Source organism: Gopherus flavomarginatus, chromosome 3 (genome assembly GCF_025201925.1).
Source record: "Gopherus flavomarginatus isolate rGopFla2 chromosome 3, rGopFla2.mat.asm, whole genome shotgun sequence".
In the NCBI taxonomy this organism is placed as follows: Eukaryota; Metazoa; Chordata; order Testudines; family Testudinidae; genus Gopherus; species Gopherus flavomarginatus.
The window spans coordinates 212,555,544-212,572,867 of NC_066619.1; the positions used below are offsets into that span (position 1 = coordinate 212,555,544).

Sequence of the window (17,324 nt, forward strand, 5' to 3'; positions counted from 1 at the left end):
TCTGATACTTAATACTGTCACAGAATCATTGTACAGAAGTGGCCAACAGTGACCTCAACATGCACTCAACTGCTACTGATTTCAATAGTCGTTGAATACATATTTGAGAACAGGACTCAGAAACTTGTTTTACACAAGACTAATACTTTTCACTGCACACTATTTCAATCCCCCAAAGGCAGTTCAGTTATGTTGGAGAGCATGAAACTTCTAGCTCCATTGCCTTAGCTGCAAACAAGAAATAAAAGAAACTATTTGCATGTATTAGATGGCACTAAACAAATGTATTGATTAGGAAATATTTGGTAGGAAAATAAAAACAAAAGGTCAGGACCTTCCTCCTAGAGAGGAGTTTACCATTTCATTACACATGATACCATTTCTTCTGAAAAGGAACATTTGAAATATTTGGTCAACTATGCAGCCACCACCACTGACCAGCGAACAGGCTCACAAAATGTTGTAAGTCTTGTTGTGCTAGAGGAACCTTCAGAGTGATGCTCCCATTCTATCCCAAATCATAAAATGTGAATGGCATTCAGAAAAAATGTACTTAATTTCAATGTGTGATTTAGTATCATTATCATTTCCTCACTTCTTCACAGAAGTTATGAAAAAAGTTCTATGATGCATCCACCATGCATTTCCTCATTTGGCATCATATATGCAGGCTTTAGTTAACTGACCAATGTACATATTATATTACAACCTTACATTTTAGACTAGAGTTTACTATTTAACTTACACATGATTATCTTACTGTTTTGATTAAGAAGTGCTAACTCATGAAAGAATCATCTTGATTACACACCTCAGAATCTTCATCAGCCAAGTTTATTTTTCTCTCCATTCAAGTCATTTTATAAGTACTATTGTGGAATTTAAATTACAAGCTGCAAGCCTCCATCTACAACTAGAATATGCCCTGTTATATAGGGAGACTCCAGAAGAAAGACAACAGCTTGTGCAACTTCATCAGGCTCTCCAAATCTTCCAAGAGGAATAGTTTTCTTCAACTGATCTTCTTTCAAATGTGCAGTCATCTCTGTGTGAACAAAGCCTAAGAAAGAAAAAATGTTTGAGACATAAATTGTAAGCAGAACTGATGGGAGTAGCTGTAGAAGTCTGTAAGAAATCCTGGTATAATATAGCGGCTCTATGAGATCCTTGAGTCCTATCCTTATCCAACATAAAGTAAGTTTATGAAAAAACATAACATAGTTATTTCACCGAGATTCAATCCAATCTCAGCGCAAATACATTTTGCACAAATACACTATTACTCCTGACAGCATTCTGCACCAAAAAATTAAAAATTCTGTGCACCATATTTTAAAATTTTGCAAGATTTGTCAATAAATAAATGCAGAGGCTCGAGCATGGCAGTGGGGAGCACATGCCACAGGCTGCATGAAGGTGAGAGATCACCCTGCAGCCCCCCCCCATCACTACTCACCATTGGGACATGGACTCAGTGGTGAGGCTGCATCCTGGACCTGCCTTAGAAAATCCCTAGAGCTCTGAAAATCACCAGGTGCACCAAGTGTGGGGCAGGCAGGCTCAACTAGGCAAGATCCAAGTGTGAAGGGTCTCAGTGTGGGGGGATCCAGGTATGGGGTGAGAGGGTTCTGTGTGGGACGATCTCAGTGGGAGGGGGGAATCTGGATTCACAGAGGTTTGTTGGGGGGCTTCCAAGTGAAGGTGGTTGGATATCAGCAGAGGGGTCTGGGTACAGCTAGTTGGGGGTCAGTGACATCAGGGTCTGGATGTGGGGCTCATCAGTGTGGGGTGTCCTGGGTGTAGGAGTGGGGGTCCGGAGGCAGGGGGTCTGGGTGCAGAGGATTGAGGTTCAATGGGGTGGAGTTCAGATATGGAGTGTTAGGAAGGTTTTGGGTGTACGGAGTGAAGCTTGGCAGGGGTGTCTGGGTATGCGAGATTCAGATGCACGAGGGTTGGATAGATGGGGGAGCAGCTCCCCCATACAGTGATCCCTCCCCCTGCAACTGAGGAGCTATGGGGGCAGGAAGCAGGGGAGGTTTCTTGGGGTGGGTCTGACACAGCCCCAGCCACTCCCTGCAGGGGAATAAGTCCCGTCCTCTCCTGCCTCCAGTCTAGCTGGACTAGCAGCTGATCCCAGCTCAGAGTAGGAGTCACTGGCTGGGATGTCCCCAGCCCCATGTTGATTTACCTCTCGGATGGCTGCTCCGATATACCTGCACTGATAGGGAGTGGTGTGTGACTGCTCTTGCAGCTTCCATATCAGAAAGTCATTTTTCTGTGGGGAAGCAAAGAAATTTGCAGGGGCATGAATTCTGCACCTGCGCAGTATTTCCCCAGAAGGGGGGAGGGAGGGAGTGTGAGTGTACACACACACACATCCCTCAGTGGTTTGAGCATTGGCCTGCTAAACCCAGGGTTGTGAGTTCAATCCTTGAGGGGGCCACTTAGGGATCTGGGGCAAAAATTGGTCCTGCTAGTGAAGGCAGGGAGCTGGACTCGATGACCTTTCAAGGTCCCTTCCAGTTCTAGGAGACAGGCATATCTCCAATTATTATTAACAGCAATCAACATATATTAGAGGGGTTTGATGTCAGTGGAAACCTGTGATAAATTAATCATATCAGGTTTTTCACAATAAAGAGAGATTTCAGAAGCTGATCCTCAAAAACATTTTATGTATAGTGAGACACACTGTCCCATATTAATCATAGTGGTATAATTATGATATGGTTATGACACAATTATGATGCATCTTGTGCAAAATGTGGCATGTGAGGTGTGTATGGAAAGGTTTAATTTGCTGAATATGATTATCCTATTTGTATGCATGTATCATTTTTGTACCTAGAGTTACAAATATAGAGGCCATGGCTACACTCACACTTTACAGCGCTCCAACTTTCGCGCTCAGGGGTGTGAAAATACACGCCCCCGAGCGCTGCAAGATACAGCGCTGTAAAACGTCAGTGTAATCAAGGCGGCAGGGCTGGGAGCAGGGCTCCCAGCACTGCACGCTACACCCGTAAGGGATGTGGTTTATGTGCAGCGCTGGGAGAGCTCTCTCCCAGCTCTGCCGCTCTGACTACACTCACACTTCAAAGTGCTGCCGCGGCAGCGCTCCCGCAGCGCTGCCGGGGCAGCGCTTTGAAATTCCAAATGTAGCCATACCCTGACTATGTATTTGTATTTCAAATGTGCTTACTCCTGGGTAATACCCAAAGGTTTGTTTGCATTCAGGCAAGCCAGCACATCATGAATGGCCCATCAGCAAAGACAATGGGCCAGGGAAAACACTTGTCCTCACTTGGGGACACTTCAACTAGTCTATGAATAATGGCTACTATGCAAGGCATGCAACCATACCAAATAATACTGAACTCAATTTTGGTACCTGTATTTTTCCACAAATTGGGCTGGGAACCTGATTTGGAAAAGGGTTCCTGACAGTCAGAGAAACTATGTAAAGGCGGGGAATGACATCGTGACTTGTCTTTACTCCCACACAACTCAACACCTGAAAGAACCTCCTGAAGATAAAAGGACTTGGAATGGGGGAGGAGACCCCAAGCTGCAAAGCAGATGCAACTTGTGCCTCAAGAATCTGCAAGCCTGCTTGTATCATCAGTCAGGGTGAGATTTGCCAATTCAAATATTATCTAGTTTGTATAAGACTTAGATTGCGATTTTGTTTGATTTCCTAGGTAACCTGCTTTGATCTGTTTGCTATCACTTAAAAATCTATCTTTCTGTAGTTAGTAAACTTGTTTAAGGGTTTATCTTAACCAGTGTGTTTTCAAGTGAACTGTCAGTGAATCCTGGCTCTGTTAGCAAGGGCTGTTGCATATCTTCCCCACATTGAGGGGGAAGCAGACTAATTTAACGAGCTTGCACTGTACAGAGAGCTACAGGGACACACGGGGATATAGAGGGGGTGGCTGAGTGGAGGCACAGAGACATAGGAACGGGAGCAGCGGGCACAGAGCAGTGTTCCCTCTAATTTTTCCCACCCATGTGCGGAATGAATCTTGTTATGTGCATCAATATGGAGGTGATGTGTCACATAACAAAATTAATGTGGCAGGGTGGGCTGAGGAGTTTGGAGTGTGGGAAGGGGCTCAGAGCTTGGGGGGGGTGAGGGCTCAAGCTGGGATTACATACACTGGGGTGGTGCTGAGGGGGTTGGGGTACAGTGGGACTCCCCATGGCTACGGTGGGGAGAGAGGACTCCCCCACCAGCTCTTTCCCCCAAAAGCAGCAGCGGGGCTAGAGGTGCTGCTCTCCCGACCATGGCAAGTCCATGGCTGTGCCGGGTCAGGCCCGGGGAGAGGTGCTGCAGCAAGTCCCGGGCTTGGGGAGAGGTAGCTCAGGGACAGGTGGGGAGAGGAGGATATCTGATTAGAGTAGACGGACATGTGGACAGAGGATGCAGGGACACATGAGGATAGGTGCAGATGTGCCTGACTGAATGGGAGAGGCTAGGAATCAGCCAGGGTCTGCATGTGAGGGAAACTCCCTAACACTCCTTCCCCAAAAAACCTGGTGGGAAAAGTATGGAACACTACCCAACCAGTGTCCAAGTTCACACCCAGGCTCCTTCCCAGTAATTACTTCCCTCTGCCTCAGCTCCTCTGTTACCGGACCCCTTCACACACACCCCGAAGCCTTTGCAGTGCTTCTGAGGAGTGCAGCAAATACAGTTCTGCACCGTAGTTTAAATGCATTATTATTCAAAGTTACGTATTAATATGCCTAGTAAGGAATCTATTTGTCAAAAAATGTTTCCTGAATAGTTTTTGTCATCAGTATTGTTACAGACATACTTGCTGACAGGTATTTTGAAATAAATTACCAAAATAATTGAAACTGGTGTGATTATATTGTGTTATTTTGACAAAAAATGCCAAATTTGGCAGAATTTTAAAGTACTGCGCACAGAATTTTTAATTTAGCACATACTGTATATACTCGTTCATTAGCCCATTCATTTATAAGCTGACTTCCCAAGATGGATAGGTAAAAAATGGCAAAAAAAAACCCCACAACTTTATGACCCTTTCATAAGCCAACCCTGTATTCCAGGGGTTGGCAAACTTTGTCTCCCGGCCCACTAGGGTAAGCCACTAGGGGGCCGTGACGTTTTATTTAGGTGGAGCGTTCACAGGCACAAAGCCCCTCAGTTCCCCATGGCCCTAGTTCACCGTTCCCAGCCAACGGGAGCTGCAGGAAGTGGAGCGGGCCGAGGGACATGCTGGCCACCACTTCCCACAGATCCCATTGGCTGGGAACAGCGAACCGCTCCATCCCTGCGAACGCTCCAGGTAAACAAAACAATAATGTATTAAGATATTGAATTCAATAGAACTTAAAATCATCAAGTTTTGGTGCAGACCACTTGATAAGCTGACCCCAGGTCTTTAATGATTCACTTTTTTACCAACAAAATTCAGCTTGTGAATGAGTACATATGGTAATCTAATTTTTGGTGCATAATTCCCTCAGGAGTAATTATCAAAAGGTATAAAAAGTAGAGGTAAAGTGGGCTATTTCACACTCCCATGAAAACCTCTAAATAAACCCACACAAAGAAGTCTATAAAGATCCTAACTGAAATGAATTTTATAGTTACTATAAAAATTTTATTCAGAAGAACTTCTAGAGAAAATGTGCAGCTGGAAATGTTTTAAGCCTTTTGTTTATTTCTTAATGTTGAAATGGCAAATCCCTTTTGTGAAACACCTATTTGCAAATACTTTAGCTAAATGCAAAGCTCTAATATCATTGCTATGTAAATGGTAAAATGTTGTGTGTACGAACTTGGAATCTAATCACTTTGCTAAACTAAATGGCTTCTCAGAATAGTAATTATGTATAGAATATTTATAATTCTTTTTTCCCCATTAAATTACTCAAAAAGAAACCCAACTCAAGAAAATCTCCTCAAGATTTCAACTATGGAGACATAAAGATAACTAAGTCACTGCCAAAGGACTAGACTTAAACACTAATTTTATTTTATTGGAATAGTGAAATGCAATAAATTAAAATATTAATAGTTTCTCTTGTTATTCACCAAAATGTTAAACTGAGTATTCTTGGAGAAGAAATGGGGCTAAACATCAGAATATAAACAGTGGGATTTAATTGGATACAAGATTCTTAACTGGCTGGTCTCAAGACAGCTCCTTAAATGGTTTCTTCTAAGTAGGTGATTTAAATATTTTCTTGGATTTCATGGAATTTAGTGAAAATTGCTTACTCTGCCCAATTATAGCATGTTGCCGTTATCAATGGTGGGTGTGTCTTTTTTATACACATAGATATATAAAACACACACATACACACACACACAAAGAGGATCCACCTGCTCATGAAATTATTTTGTAAAGAATACAAACATTCTTTGTTTTCTACGGATAGAGTAAGTCTGGTTTCATAATAATTTTGGAAACTAGAGCCTTAGTTTGTTTATAAAGAGAAAAAAGTGCCACACCAAAGGCAAGTCCACTCTGAGAGATGTAATCTCTGCTAAAAGCTCTCCAGAGAGAGGCATACTTCCATTACAGTCTGTTCTGTAATCGGTTTATTAGTTGGGTTCTGTCACTTGTGTTGCTTTGTTTAATGTTTTCTTTTCTTTTCTTTAACAAAACAGCCAAGATCAATAGCTTGGTTATTTTGCCTGATCTCAATTATGGTGTACCCAAAAGATATGTAAAGAATCAGACCTTGTAGCTGGCAATAAGAGAAACAATTAGTAAGAACTGGCTTACTATTTCTAGTTTCTCTAAACATTTTTAGTAATTTATAATACAATTACTTGGCATCCAACAATTTAAAGTTACTCCTTTCTACCCCATACAACTATATAGCCCTTTAAGAAACTGAAAGATCAGTCCCATCACGAAATACACCTCTACCCTGATATAACGTGATCTGATATAACACAAATTCGGATATAACACGGTAAAGCAGTGTAGAGGGGCGGGAGTGGAGAACACGTGGCAGGACTGCACACACTGGTAGATCAAAGCAAGTTCGATATAACGCGGTTTCACCTATAATGCAGTAAGATTTTTTGGCTCCCGAGAACAGCGTTATATCGGGGTAGAGATATAGTACAATATGCCCCTTCTCATCCATTTTCTTTTGTCTACTAAGTCTGAAACATTAAGGACAATGCAGATATAGAAAGGAATCTCCTATTAAAAAAAAAAACAACAAAAAAAACAAAGAGAAATTCCTCCTTACGCAGCATTTCTTAAATTTCCTTTTCTACACAGGGTTAGTTCACAGAAGCAAAAGGATAAGCAAACAAAATTAAATTAGATATTCAAGAAGGAACACACATTTATTCCCTTAAGCACATTCATATGTAAAAATAGGCTGAGTAATAAGAAAGACAAACTTTTTTTAAGAAAAAACTTTTTCAATAAAACATTACCATTCTGTTTGGAAACTAGCCTAAAACTTGCTACTTAGTATTTTCCCATCAGTGTACTTTTATAAATAGTTTCTTACTTTCAGAGTACAATAAGCAAATAGTAAGTGCTTCTTTGTTCCAACCTTGTTGATCTATAACTGAAGTAATCACAAACAATGTGCAGAGATTTAGTATCTTAATCATGAACTAACCTGGAGCAACCATGTTGACTCGAATTTTCTTTCTTGCTACTTCTTTAGCAAGAGAGCGTGAAAATCCAACTAATCCTGCTTTGCTGGCACTGTACACACTCTGACCAGAATTGCCCTTGAGTCCAACAATACTTCCTAAAACAAACGGAAGAGCAAACAGAGGCCAAATAACTGGCTAAATTTAATCTTTTACAACAGCAATGTTGTGGCTTTACTGAAGTCAGAACTTTTAATCACCATCCTTTTAAACAACAGCAATTAGAGCTCAATATGCATTTGAGTCCCTATTTGCAAGTTAGAACTAAAAATCTTCCCTTGAATGCATGCCTAACTATTGGAGAGACAGTTAAGATTACAACTAAAGTAATGAAAATAAGACTGCTTCCTGAATATTAACTTATCACTGACAGCAAATCTCTCAGCTATCTATGTGCAGTTCATACAAATATGCAACAGAAAATTATAGTACTGGTAAGTCTGTGGCAAAGCTCCCTGAATACCACCCTCCTAGAGAGAGAAAAAAGCCATGCCTTTCTTTATTTTGATTTAATTAAGAACAACACTTGCAATAATTGGCAGAAGTTACAGGAAGATTATAAAAGCATGATGAAATGCAGACTAAAGGTTTTATAAGGACTTTATCACTGACATGAGCTGTGTTTACATTCAGAGGTTGTTGAAAAAGTTTAAAAAGGAACAATGTGTTCACAAAAGAAAGGCTAAGAAAATAGTGACTCGAGTTTAAATGAGAAAACACACGTGCATAGTTACTTGAATGCATAAAGGTTTGCAGGACTAGGAATAAAAACTAACCACACAAACAAAATTCATCATAATTGAAAAAAACATATAATATGCCTTCAGCCTTTCATAGTGTGTGTTACTTTTGGATTGCTTTAAAGGGGCACTGTAAATCTGCAACCTAGTCTTTTTTTTTTAAATTAAAACTATAAAACATTACACCTGCCTTTGAATCCTCTTCCCAAATGTTATGGTTAAAAAAAACAAAAACCACACCACACACATTTTCCTAATTCTTTAACATATTACCGTCTTTCACAAACAGAAAAATCTATCAGACTCTCCAGACAAAACCACCAAGCTAACTTTATACCAAATGCTATGAATAGTGACAGGTAAATACACTGGGGAAAATATCTTAATTTTTCAGTTGTAGGCATCTTTGGTTTTCATCTTACAATTAGCTTCAAAACGGGCACAGAGGTCTAATCATTTGCATTCCAGGCTTGGAGAATAACAATGAATGCAGAATATTTTCAAAATGACATGTGGAGAATTTTTTTTATTATGCCTCTCTACAAGTAACTGGATCCAATTATAAAACGTTAATTTTAGGACATGATACATTTCCTACAATTGCGTTTCAATTTTGGATTCTTACTACATGTTTTTAGAGGTATGCCTTTTAACATGAAATTTCTAAGACCGTGGCTAAGAAGATTAATTTTATTTCAATGACTACCTTCACCTTGCGTGAGGTTGAGACTCACCTATGTTAACAATAGCACCTCCCTGCTGTTGAAGCATATGTCTTACAGCAGCTTTGCATGTCAACATTGTTCCCAGAAGGTTAGTGTTAATTTGGGATACCATATCTTCAGATGTGGTTCTCAGCAACAAGCTATCCCTGTCACCAAAACAAAACAAAACAAAACAAAAACACACCACACACACAAACAAAACAAAAACACACCACACTTGAAAAATTGGTTCAAGTCATCCTTGGTCAAATTCCACTGACCAGAATGAAGTTCCACCATGGAAGAATTTGACCCTACATATACTAGCACTGTTCTTGATAACACTGAAAAATTATGTACAGTAATAAGACAAAGGCCTCATCAGCCATTTTGCTGATAGTATATGACAAGCGGTTAAATGTACTAGCTCAGAGGACTGTCAAACACTAAATTTCTAATGAATCAATTTATTTTTGACCATGAAGAGACCGGAAATTATATATATATTTGTACTAGAGTTTCACTTCCATTGAAAATAATATATCTTTGAATACAAGAGAAAGACAAGGAGAGTAAAGTAATATGTTTTATTGGACCAACTTCCACTGAAGAGAAAGACAAGCTTTCAAAAACTTACACAGAGCGATTCTTCAGGTCGAGGAAATTGACTTGGACGGTATGTCTTCACTACAGTTAGACACCACAGCTGACCCATGTCAGCTGACTCAGGCTCGCAGGGTCATAAAATTGTGTTATAGCTGGAGTCTGAGCTCTGGGACCCTAGGGAAGGTCCTAAAGCTCAGGCTCCATACTAAGCCCTATTTTTTTTTTTTTTACCTAGACCCGGAGGCCACCTGCAGGTATTTAATTGCAGTGTAGACATATCCTTAGCATCGCAGCTAAAAACACAAGGTGGAACATATTAGCTACTTATGCTAAACACCACATATTTCAAGGGAATAGTAAATGAGAAACAGCCCCTTAGCACCTCTCAGTGGTGCCAGTAAAATCCATGTCTGGGGGGGAAGGGGGAGACAGGGGCACCAACTAAGGGGGGCACATGACCTCCCCATGTGATTCCTCACCACCCCGCCTCCAGCCCAAGGATTCCATGCTCTCCCCGTCCCCTCCCCACATCCATCCCATGTTATTCGGGGCAGGGGGTGTTACAGGGTTCTGTTCTCCTCCTGCTGTGCTGGAGACAGGGCTGAAAGATGGGGATAAGGCTGGAGGGGGAGGCGGTACAGTGGCTGGAGGAGCTGCCAGCGTTCTGCTCCTTTCTCCACTACTGCTCCTCCCAGTGGGGAAAGGAGCAGAACTCCCAGCCCCGGAGCTGCATCTCCACCCTTCCTCATACTACAGCAGCAGCACTCCAGAGATAGGGCTGGGGGCAGTACAGTCACCAGAGGAACTGCCAGCATTCTGCTCCTTTCCCTGCTGCCCCTCCCAGCAGGGAAGTGAGCAGAACCCCCAGCTTCGCTCCCCCAGCCCTCTCCTCTGGCAATGCTGTTGCTGTGTCTTACACCGTACCAGCTATAAATGGCTTGCTAGTATGGTGTACTGGCCTACTTGCACTGCTGGCCCCTCTCAAATCATGTAGGGGAGGGAAGGGTTACAGATTGTTGTAATAAGCCATAAATCCAGTGTCTTTATTCAGTCCATGTATTTTGGTGTCTAGCAAAGTTATGAATTTATGCTCCCAGGCTCATCTTTTGAAAATGTTGTGCAGGTTTCCTTTGAGAATGAGAACTGAGAGGTCATACCTAGAGTAATCACCCTGTGAAAATTGTTCACCCACAGGTGATATGGTGTTTTTGTCTTATTTTTGTGAGAGAGTTCATGTGAGAGCATAGTGATTATCTTGTTTCATGCTCACAGTTGTTGTGATATTTAGTGCATGTATAAGATCCATGGATCTTGAAAAGTGTGTTGCAGATGATGTTGATCATCATAGCAGTAATTATGTCTAAAGGTTTTGCATCTGTTGTTCTGGCTACAACAACACTGACCACAATACACAGTCTTCAGATACACTTAAATTCATTTTTAAAGCCATTAATGTGTTTAATTTTGCAGTTATTCTCTCAGTATATTTAGTACCTTTCAACAAGAATGCATGGCCTACTCTTACTTTCAACATAAAACTAACCTGTTGACTCCAGCAGCATTAACCAAGTAATTAACATGACCTAAATTCTTCTCCACCTCCTGAAATGTATTTTGGACATCTTGTTCCATGGCTACATCACAGCTAAGTGCCATATGACCTGCTGTATTGAAATGAAGTTGCATTAGGGTAATAGTAAATATGAATAGCAAGATAATAGTAAAAACAGATGTTGAACTAGTTCTAACTTAAGAAGTCTGCTCCACCTCAAAGGAGAGTTAAATGAGGACATGTTTCAAGAAGTCCACTTATTAGTTACAACACTTTCTTGTGTTTTGTATTTTTTGGCCCCTTTCAAGTTTGGAATCAATGTGGTCTAGAACCATTTGAGGTCAGGGCTGGCTGGAAGCCAAGAATTGCCAAGTTTTAACACCATTTCTGTCACCATCTCACATGACCATGGACCACTGCCTTAATCTCAGGTTACCCTATGTGTAAAAGGGTGTCTGTAACAATTACTTACCTACCTTCCTGGTAGGATTGTTATGAAGATTGCATATTTTGGGAAAAAAAGTAAATTGCTGCGTGAACTGCTCTTATATGCAAAATATTATTGTTATAATATTTTATAACTCTAAAATTCCCAAAAGAATAGATGGTTCTTAAATGCTCTTTGGAATTTACACACTTTTCCTAACTTAAAAAATGGTATTGGAAAATAACACAAACCCTGCCAGCGTCAGGCCCTAGATTTCATGGCTTATGTTTCAAAACAGTAATGCACACAACTATGCTAAAAAATAGTTTAAATGCACTTTATAATAGACAAAGTTCACTGGACATTCATTTTGAAACGACACGAATTTAAAAGCAAAATAGACCATCTTGTTCCCAGTGAAGTTAATGAGAACTTTTCTATTGACAATCATGAGAACAAACCCAGGCCATTATTCACACTATTTCAGATAGTAAATCCTCCATCTGCTTTGCTATATGTGGCTTAATTCTCAAATAGATGCTCCCGCCTTTTACATTCACCTGCATTTGTGAATATGCTCAGTTTAGATATATTAATGTATTACTCTAACCAGTTACCTAAACAGTGGACAGAGCATGAACAAATAGTAACAAAGCAATATACATACCCCCAAGATGATTCACAGTAGTTTGAGCTACTTCCAGATTTCTAGCAATAATAGCCAAGCGGTATCCTTTCCATGCCAGCAGTTGTGCAACAGCTTTTCCAATTCCTCTGGATCCTCCAAAAATAGCACAAACTTTCGCCATCTCCAAAGAATAATTCACAAACAGCAAATAAGTCTACAATCAACATCACTGGCACCATGTATTTTAGGACCTGATCCTTTATGATGCCAAATATCTTCCATTCCCACTGAAGTCAATGAGAATACAGCACTCTGACATACCAGATTGCTTCAGTGTTACTGTATTCATACCTAGTTTATTTAAACTTTATCAAACAGCTGAACTAACCACTATTAGCTATGTGTTAAGGCGGAATATCTTCAGTTGAGAAAAAAAGTGTACTAAAATTTCTGAATTACAGATATTCTTCAATTTTGCAGTCAGAATCATGAACTACAAATTAACTATTTTAAGAGTGTAATAAAGTTTGCAAGCAGTATAATTATCTTTATAATTATATACCTGCTCAAGTCAGTGCTTATAATTCAGTCTTTTCAAAGCCAACTCAAGAATGAAATGTGATTACTGTATTAGCACTTCTGACATTAAAGCCACTCAGTCTTTTGACCTTGGCCTCAAAACTCATCCCAAGCATCTCTATGACACCATAACACTTACTGTGTTTATAGTGCCACTAAATGAACAGTATTTTGTTAACTGCTTCTGCTTTTAAATAAAAAGCTTGTTTAATCAGTTGAAATGATGCTTGAGCAGGTATGTACCTAATTTCAGGCCAAAACCTTGTGCTTTAGTAAGGACAGAATTAGGGTGCTAGAATTTGTCACCTTGCCATTATAATGTTGCTTCCTGTGGGAGACATGAAGGTAGAAAAAAAGAGGCCTAGTTTCTTTCCTGCTGGTTATGGAAAGAATGCCAAACAGTTATTTTTTCAGTTAACTGCCATGTTACGTCAAGGGAAATTATGAACATAGGTTTTTAACATGAAAATATTCTGGAACTACACAGACTCCATTTAGCAGTTTTATACAATCTGTTGGCAGATTTCTAAATCTGCCAATATTCTTTAAGAAAAATAAACTGTCAGTCCACAAACGACCATCACAACTGGCTGTCATAACATTTTTCCCAGATCTGGACCTTAGCGTCCAAAATATGGGTGTTAGCATGAAAACCTCCAAGCTTAGTTACCAGCTTGGACCTGGTAAAGCTGCCACCAGCCAGGAATCAATACAGTGCCTGGCGCACTGTGGTCTCCCCAAAACCTTCCCTGGGGGACCCCCAGACTCAGATTCCTTGAGTCTCACAACAAAGGGGAATAAACCATTTCCCTTCCCCCCTCTGGGTGTTCCCTCCCTGGGTTCCTGGAGAGATATACAGAAGCAAGCTCCGTGAATCTAAACAGAGGGACTCCACCCTCCCTGTTTCCAGTCCTGGAAACACAAGTACTTCCCCCCTCACCCAGAGGGTATGCAAAGTCAGGTTAGTAAATCTAACACAAAGAGGTTTCCCCCCCGACTTCTTCCTCCCACCAATTCCCTGGTGAGCTGCAGACTCAATTCCCTGGAGTCCCCACTAAAGAAAAAACTCCAACAAGTCTTAAAAAGAAGGCTTTATATAAAAAAGAAAGAAAAGGACATAAAAATGGTCTCTCTGTATTAAGGTGACAAATACAGGGTCAATTGCTTAAAAGAAAAATGAATAAACAGCCTTATTCAAAAAGAATACAATTCAAAACATTCCAGCAACTACACACATGTAAATACAAAAGAAAACAATATAAACCTTATTGTCTTACTATTTTTGTACTTACAACTTGGAAACAGAAAATTAGAAAGCCAGGAGACAGAAAGATCATTCTCAGAGCCGAGAGGGTCAGACACAAGACAAAGGACAAAGAACTCACACCCAAAACTTCCCTCCACCCAGATTTGAAAAAGTCTTGTTTCCTGATTGGTCCTCTGGTCCGGTGTTTCAGGTTACTCCTTTCCAGGTGAAAGAGACATTAACCCTTAGCTATCTGTTTATGACACTGGCAGTTTCATAGAGTAGCCCAGAAGAGAATCAATAAGATTTTATAGGGTCATTCCCTCTTACTGAATCACTGCAATTTGTCTTTTACAAGGTCAAGATTGGTACACCTCTACCCCATTATAACACGACCCGACAGAACACGGGTTCACATACAACACAGTAAACCTCTGACATGCTGCTCTGAGCAGCGTGTTAAGGGTGCCAAGCCAGGCCAGGGCTGAGGAGTTCAATAAGCAACAGAGGGTCTCGGGGGCAGTCAGGGGCTCCCCCTGCCGGGCCTAGGGGGCAGGAGCTGTGGGAGGGCACTTTTGGGGACCCCGCAGTCCCAGAGTGGCCTGGGGAATTAGCAAGAGACCAGGTGCAGCCCACTCTGCTTCCCTCGCCACAGCCGTGTGGCTCAGGGGAGGGGCTTTGGGGGAAGGGATCCCCCCCTGCACTCACCAGCAGTGGGAGAAGCAGAGCAGCCCAGCCTCAGTCAGCTCCACTCAGCCAGCTCCCAGCCATGGTGCTCCACTTCCCACCTCAAGTGAGTGCAGGACCTTTCCCCAGACGCGCCCCAGTGACATGACTGGGACTGAGGCAAGGAAAGCGGAGCAGGCTGGAGCCGTGTCACTCCGCTTCCCGCTGCTGGTGAGTGCGGGGGGGCATCCTTTCCCCAACCTCCCCGCAGTCACCGGTGGCTGGAAGCAGAGCTCCGCAGCTGGGAGCTGGCACAGTGGAGCAAACTGGGGCTGGGCTGCTCCGCTTCCCTCCACTGCCAGTGAGTGCCTGTCGGGGTGCGGGGGGAGAGGTAGATAGGGGTCAGAGCAGTCAGGGGGATAGCGTAGGGGATGGGATCCTGGGCGTGATTAGGGACGGGGGTAAGGGAACAAGGAACGGGGGGCAAACCAAGTTTGATATAATGCGGTCTCACCTATAATGCAGTGAGATTTTTTTGCCTCCCGAGGACCGCGTTATATCAGAGTACAGGTGTAGTCTCACCTTTGAGACACTACAGAACCCCCATCTTTCCAGACATTTGTGTTGTATCATAGCACCTTTTACCAAAGGATTTCAAAATGCTTTACCAATTCTAGGCCATTCTGGAACTACTTACATGAAAAAGGCCTGTTGGACTGTACCTTAGGGAGAAAAATCTATCCCTGTAGTGAGTGGTACTGAGACTAGTGAAGGGGCAGAGTCTTGCACCCTTTCTACCACTGGGGCCATTTTGGGCTTCTGGTCAAAGTTTGACCAGCACTAATATCTGCTCAAACAGGGAGGCTGGATGCAGCAGCTGCTATACACCATTTCACTGCCAGGACACCATGTCTCAGCCATGCCTTCTCCTTCCAGTGATGTTTCCACATCACTGTTCTCCCAGGCGCGCGCGGGGTGACTTCTCCTGAGTTTCACAGCTTGGGCATGAACGGGACCGTTAACTCTTCCTGCAAGGAGGCCCACAGGCTGGCAGGGCTCCTCCGTGCGCACAGCCGCCCTGCAGGGACACGTGAGGAGAACAGTAGGGGGCCTCGGCCCGCGAACACCCAGCAGAGCTCGGCCAGCTCCCGGGAGTCGCTTTCAGTCTCGGCTCCAGGTGACTGTAGCGCCGCCTCCCGCGGACCCCCTGCGCCCGCGAGAACTTCACGCGAGCGGCCAGTCTGGCAGGCAGCGCCCCCGGGCGTTCACTACCCAGCCCCGCTCCCGCTGCCCCCCGGCTCCGCCCGCCAGCCTCCCCCAAGGAGGAGCAGCAGTGGGCGAACCCGCCTCGGGGACAGGCTTCAGAGCGGCAACCGGCTCCCTGGGGCGGAGCAAGCGTTGGAGCTTCGTGCTCCCCCGCCTTCCGCTGCAAGCGCCATTGGCCTCGCGCTATTTCAGGCGCTTGTCACAGTGGCGCAGCTACACTCGGGGTTCAGCAGTAGCTAGTTACCATGGAGACCACGCCGAGCTCTGCAGCACTCTGCGTTCCTCCCCCTACCTCGCTCGCGCTGTTACTTAGCAGAACGCGCGCGCAGCCCTTCCTTGGTTGTGGCGCCCGGGCAGAGACTAGACCGCCGCTCACAAAAAGCTGTGCAGATCCTGCCAGACTACCGGCCCCGGCCTGCAATGCGGCCAGGCTGCCCGGCCTGCGGGCATTATTAGGCAGCAGTGCATGCTGGAACTTGTAGTAGGAGTGCCCAGGTGAAGCTCCGGCTGCTGCTGCTGCTGCTGCTGCGCGGGGCTCACAGACTGAAGACGGTCCTGCTGCACAGGGTTTTTGGGTTGGACTAGGAATAATCTTCCAGTAATTAACCACCCCCCAAAGCCTCACGGCAGCCCCCCCCAGACACCAGGCACCTTGCCGCAGCGGCCATCTCACAAACCAGGCTTCGTCAGTTTTATCACGTGGCGATAAAGCGCCAGTTCCTGGAGTCACAGCAGGTGGTTCTAGGGAATCACAAATTGAATATGAGTCAATACCATGATGCGGCTGTGAAAACTGCAGCTATTCTGGGCTCTCACTGTCCCTTCAAGCCCTACATTTCTATGATTAAAATGAAAAAGATTCTCATAAAAAAAACAAACAAAAATTAGTAATGCTAACCTCAATCAATACATCATTCAGAATTTTTTTTTACTACTACATTTTAGGTGATTATTTGTCTTCTGGTTACTGAGCCTTTCGGGTGCACTCATGCCACGTTCTCAGGCTTCTCTCTACAACTGTGAGGACCAGAAATTCATTTTAAAACAAAAGCTGGGCTGCTCCCCTAGTCCATTGCCTCCAGGAACCAGGTCTTTAAGAAAGCATGTATCATGAGATGGTGAAATCACAAGAGTTGCCAACACTGAGTAACTAGTCCTCACAGTTGCTGAAAATAAGCAGTAAAATCATCAATTATTTAAAACTTCATATTTGAAGCCAGTCTCAATTTTGGGGACCCTATTAA

The 17,324-nt window shown here is 43.1% G+C and overlaps 1 protein-coding gene across 4 annotated transcripts; it reads right to left on the reverse strand.

The window, feature by feature from the left end:
• Positions 1-271: 271 nt before the first annotated feature.
• On the reverse strand, positions 272-16,482 carry CBR4 (carbonyl reductase 4). 4 transcript variants are annotated; one of them, XM_050946188.1, is made up of 6 exons: positions 16,325-16,482; positions 12,363-12,504; positions 11,260-11,380; positions 9,141-9,277; positions 7,630-7,764; positions 272-1,060 (listed from the first exon to the last, which is right to left on the reverse strand). In XM_050946188.1, the coding sequence occupies exons 1-6, from the start codon at positions 16,325-16,327 to the stop codon at positions 882-884; spliced, it is 717 nt and encodes a 238-aa protein (XP_050802145.1). In that variant the 5' UTR covers positions 16,328-16,482; the 3' UTR covers positions 272-881. The 4 variants fall into 4 exon arrangements, with proteins under 4 accessions (XP_050802145.1, XP_050802143.1, XP_050802142.1 ...); XM_050946186.1 differs by having other exon boundaries at positions 16,373-16,464; XM_050946185.1 differs by having other exon boundaries at positions 11,260-11,377; positions 16,325-16,413.
• Positions 16,483-17,324: the final 842 nt, after the last annotated feature.

Coding starts and splice junctions, on each gene's coding strand:
- CBR4 (XM_050946188.1), bottom strand. Junction 9,278..11,259: donor AATGCTGCTGGAGTCAACAG/GTTAGTTTTATG, acceptor TTTTGGTGACAG/GGATAGCTTGTTGCTGAGAA. Junction 7,765..9,140: donor AGGTGCTATTGTTAACATAG/GTGAGTCTCAAC, acceptor CGTTTGTTTTAG/GAAGTATTGTTGGACTCAAG.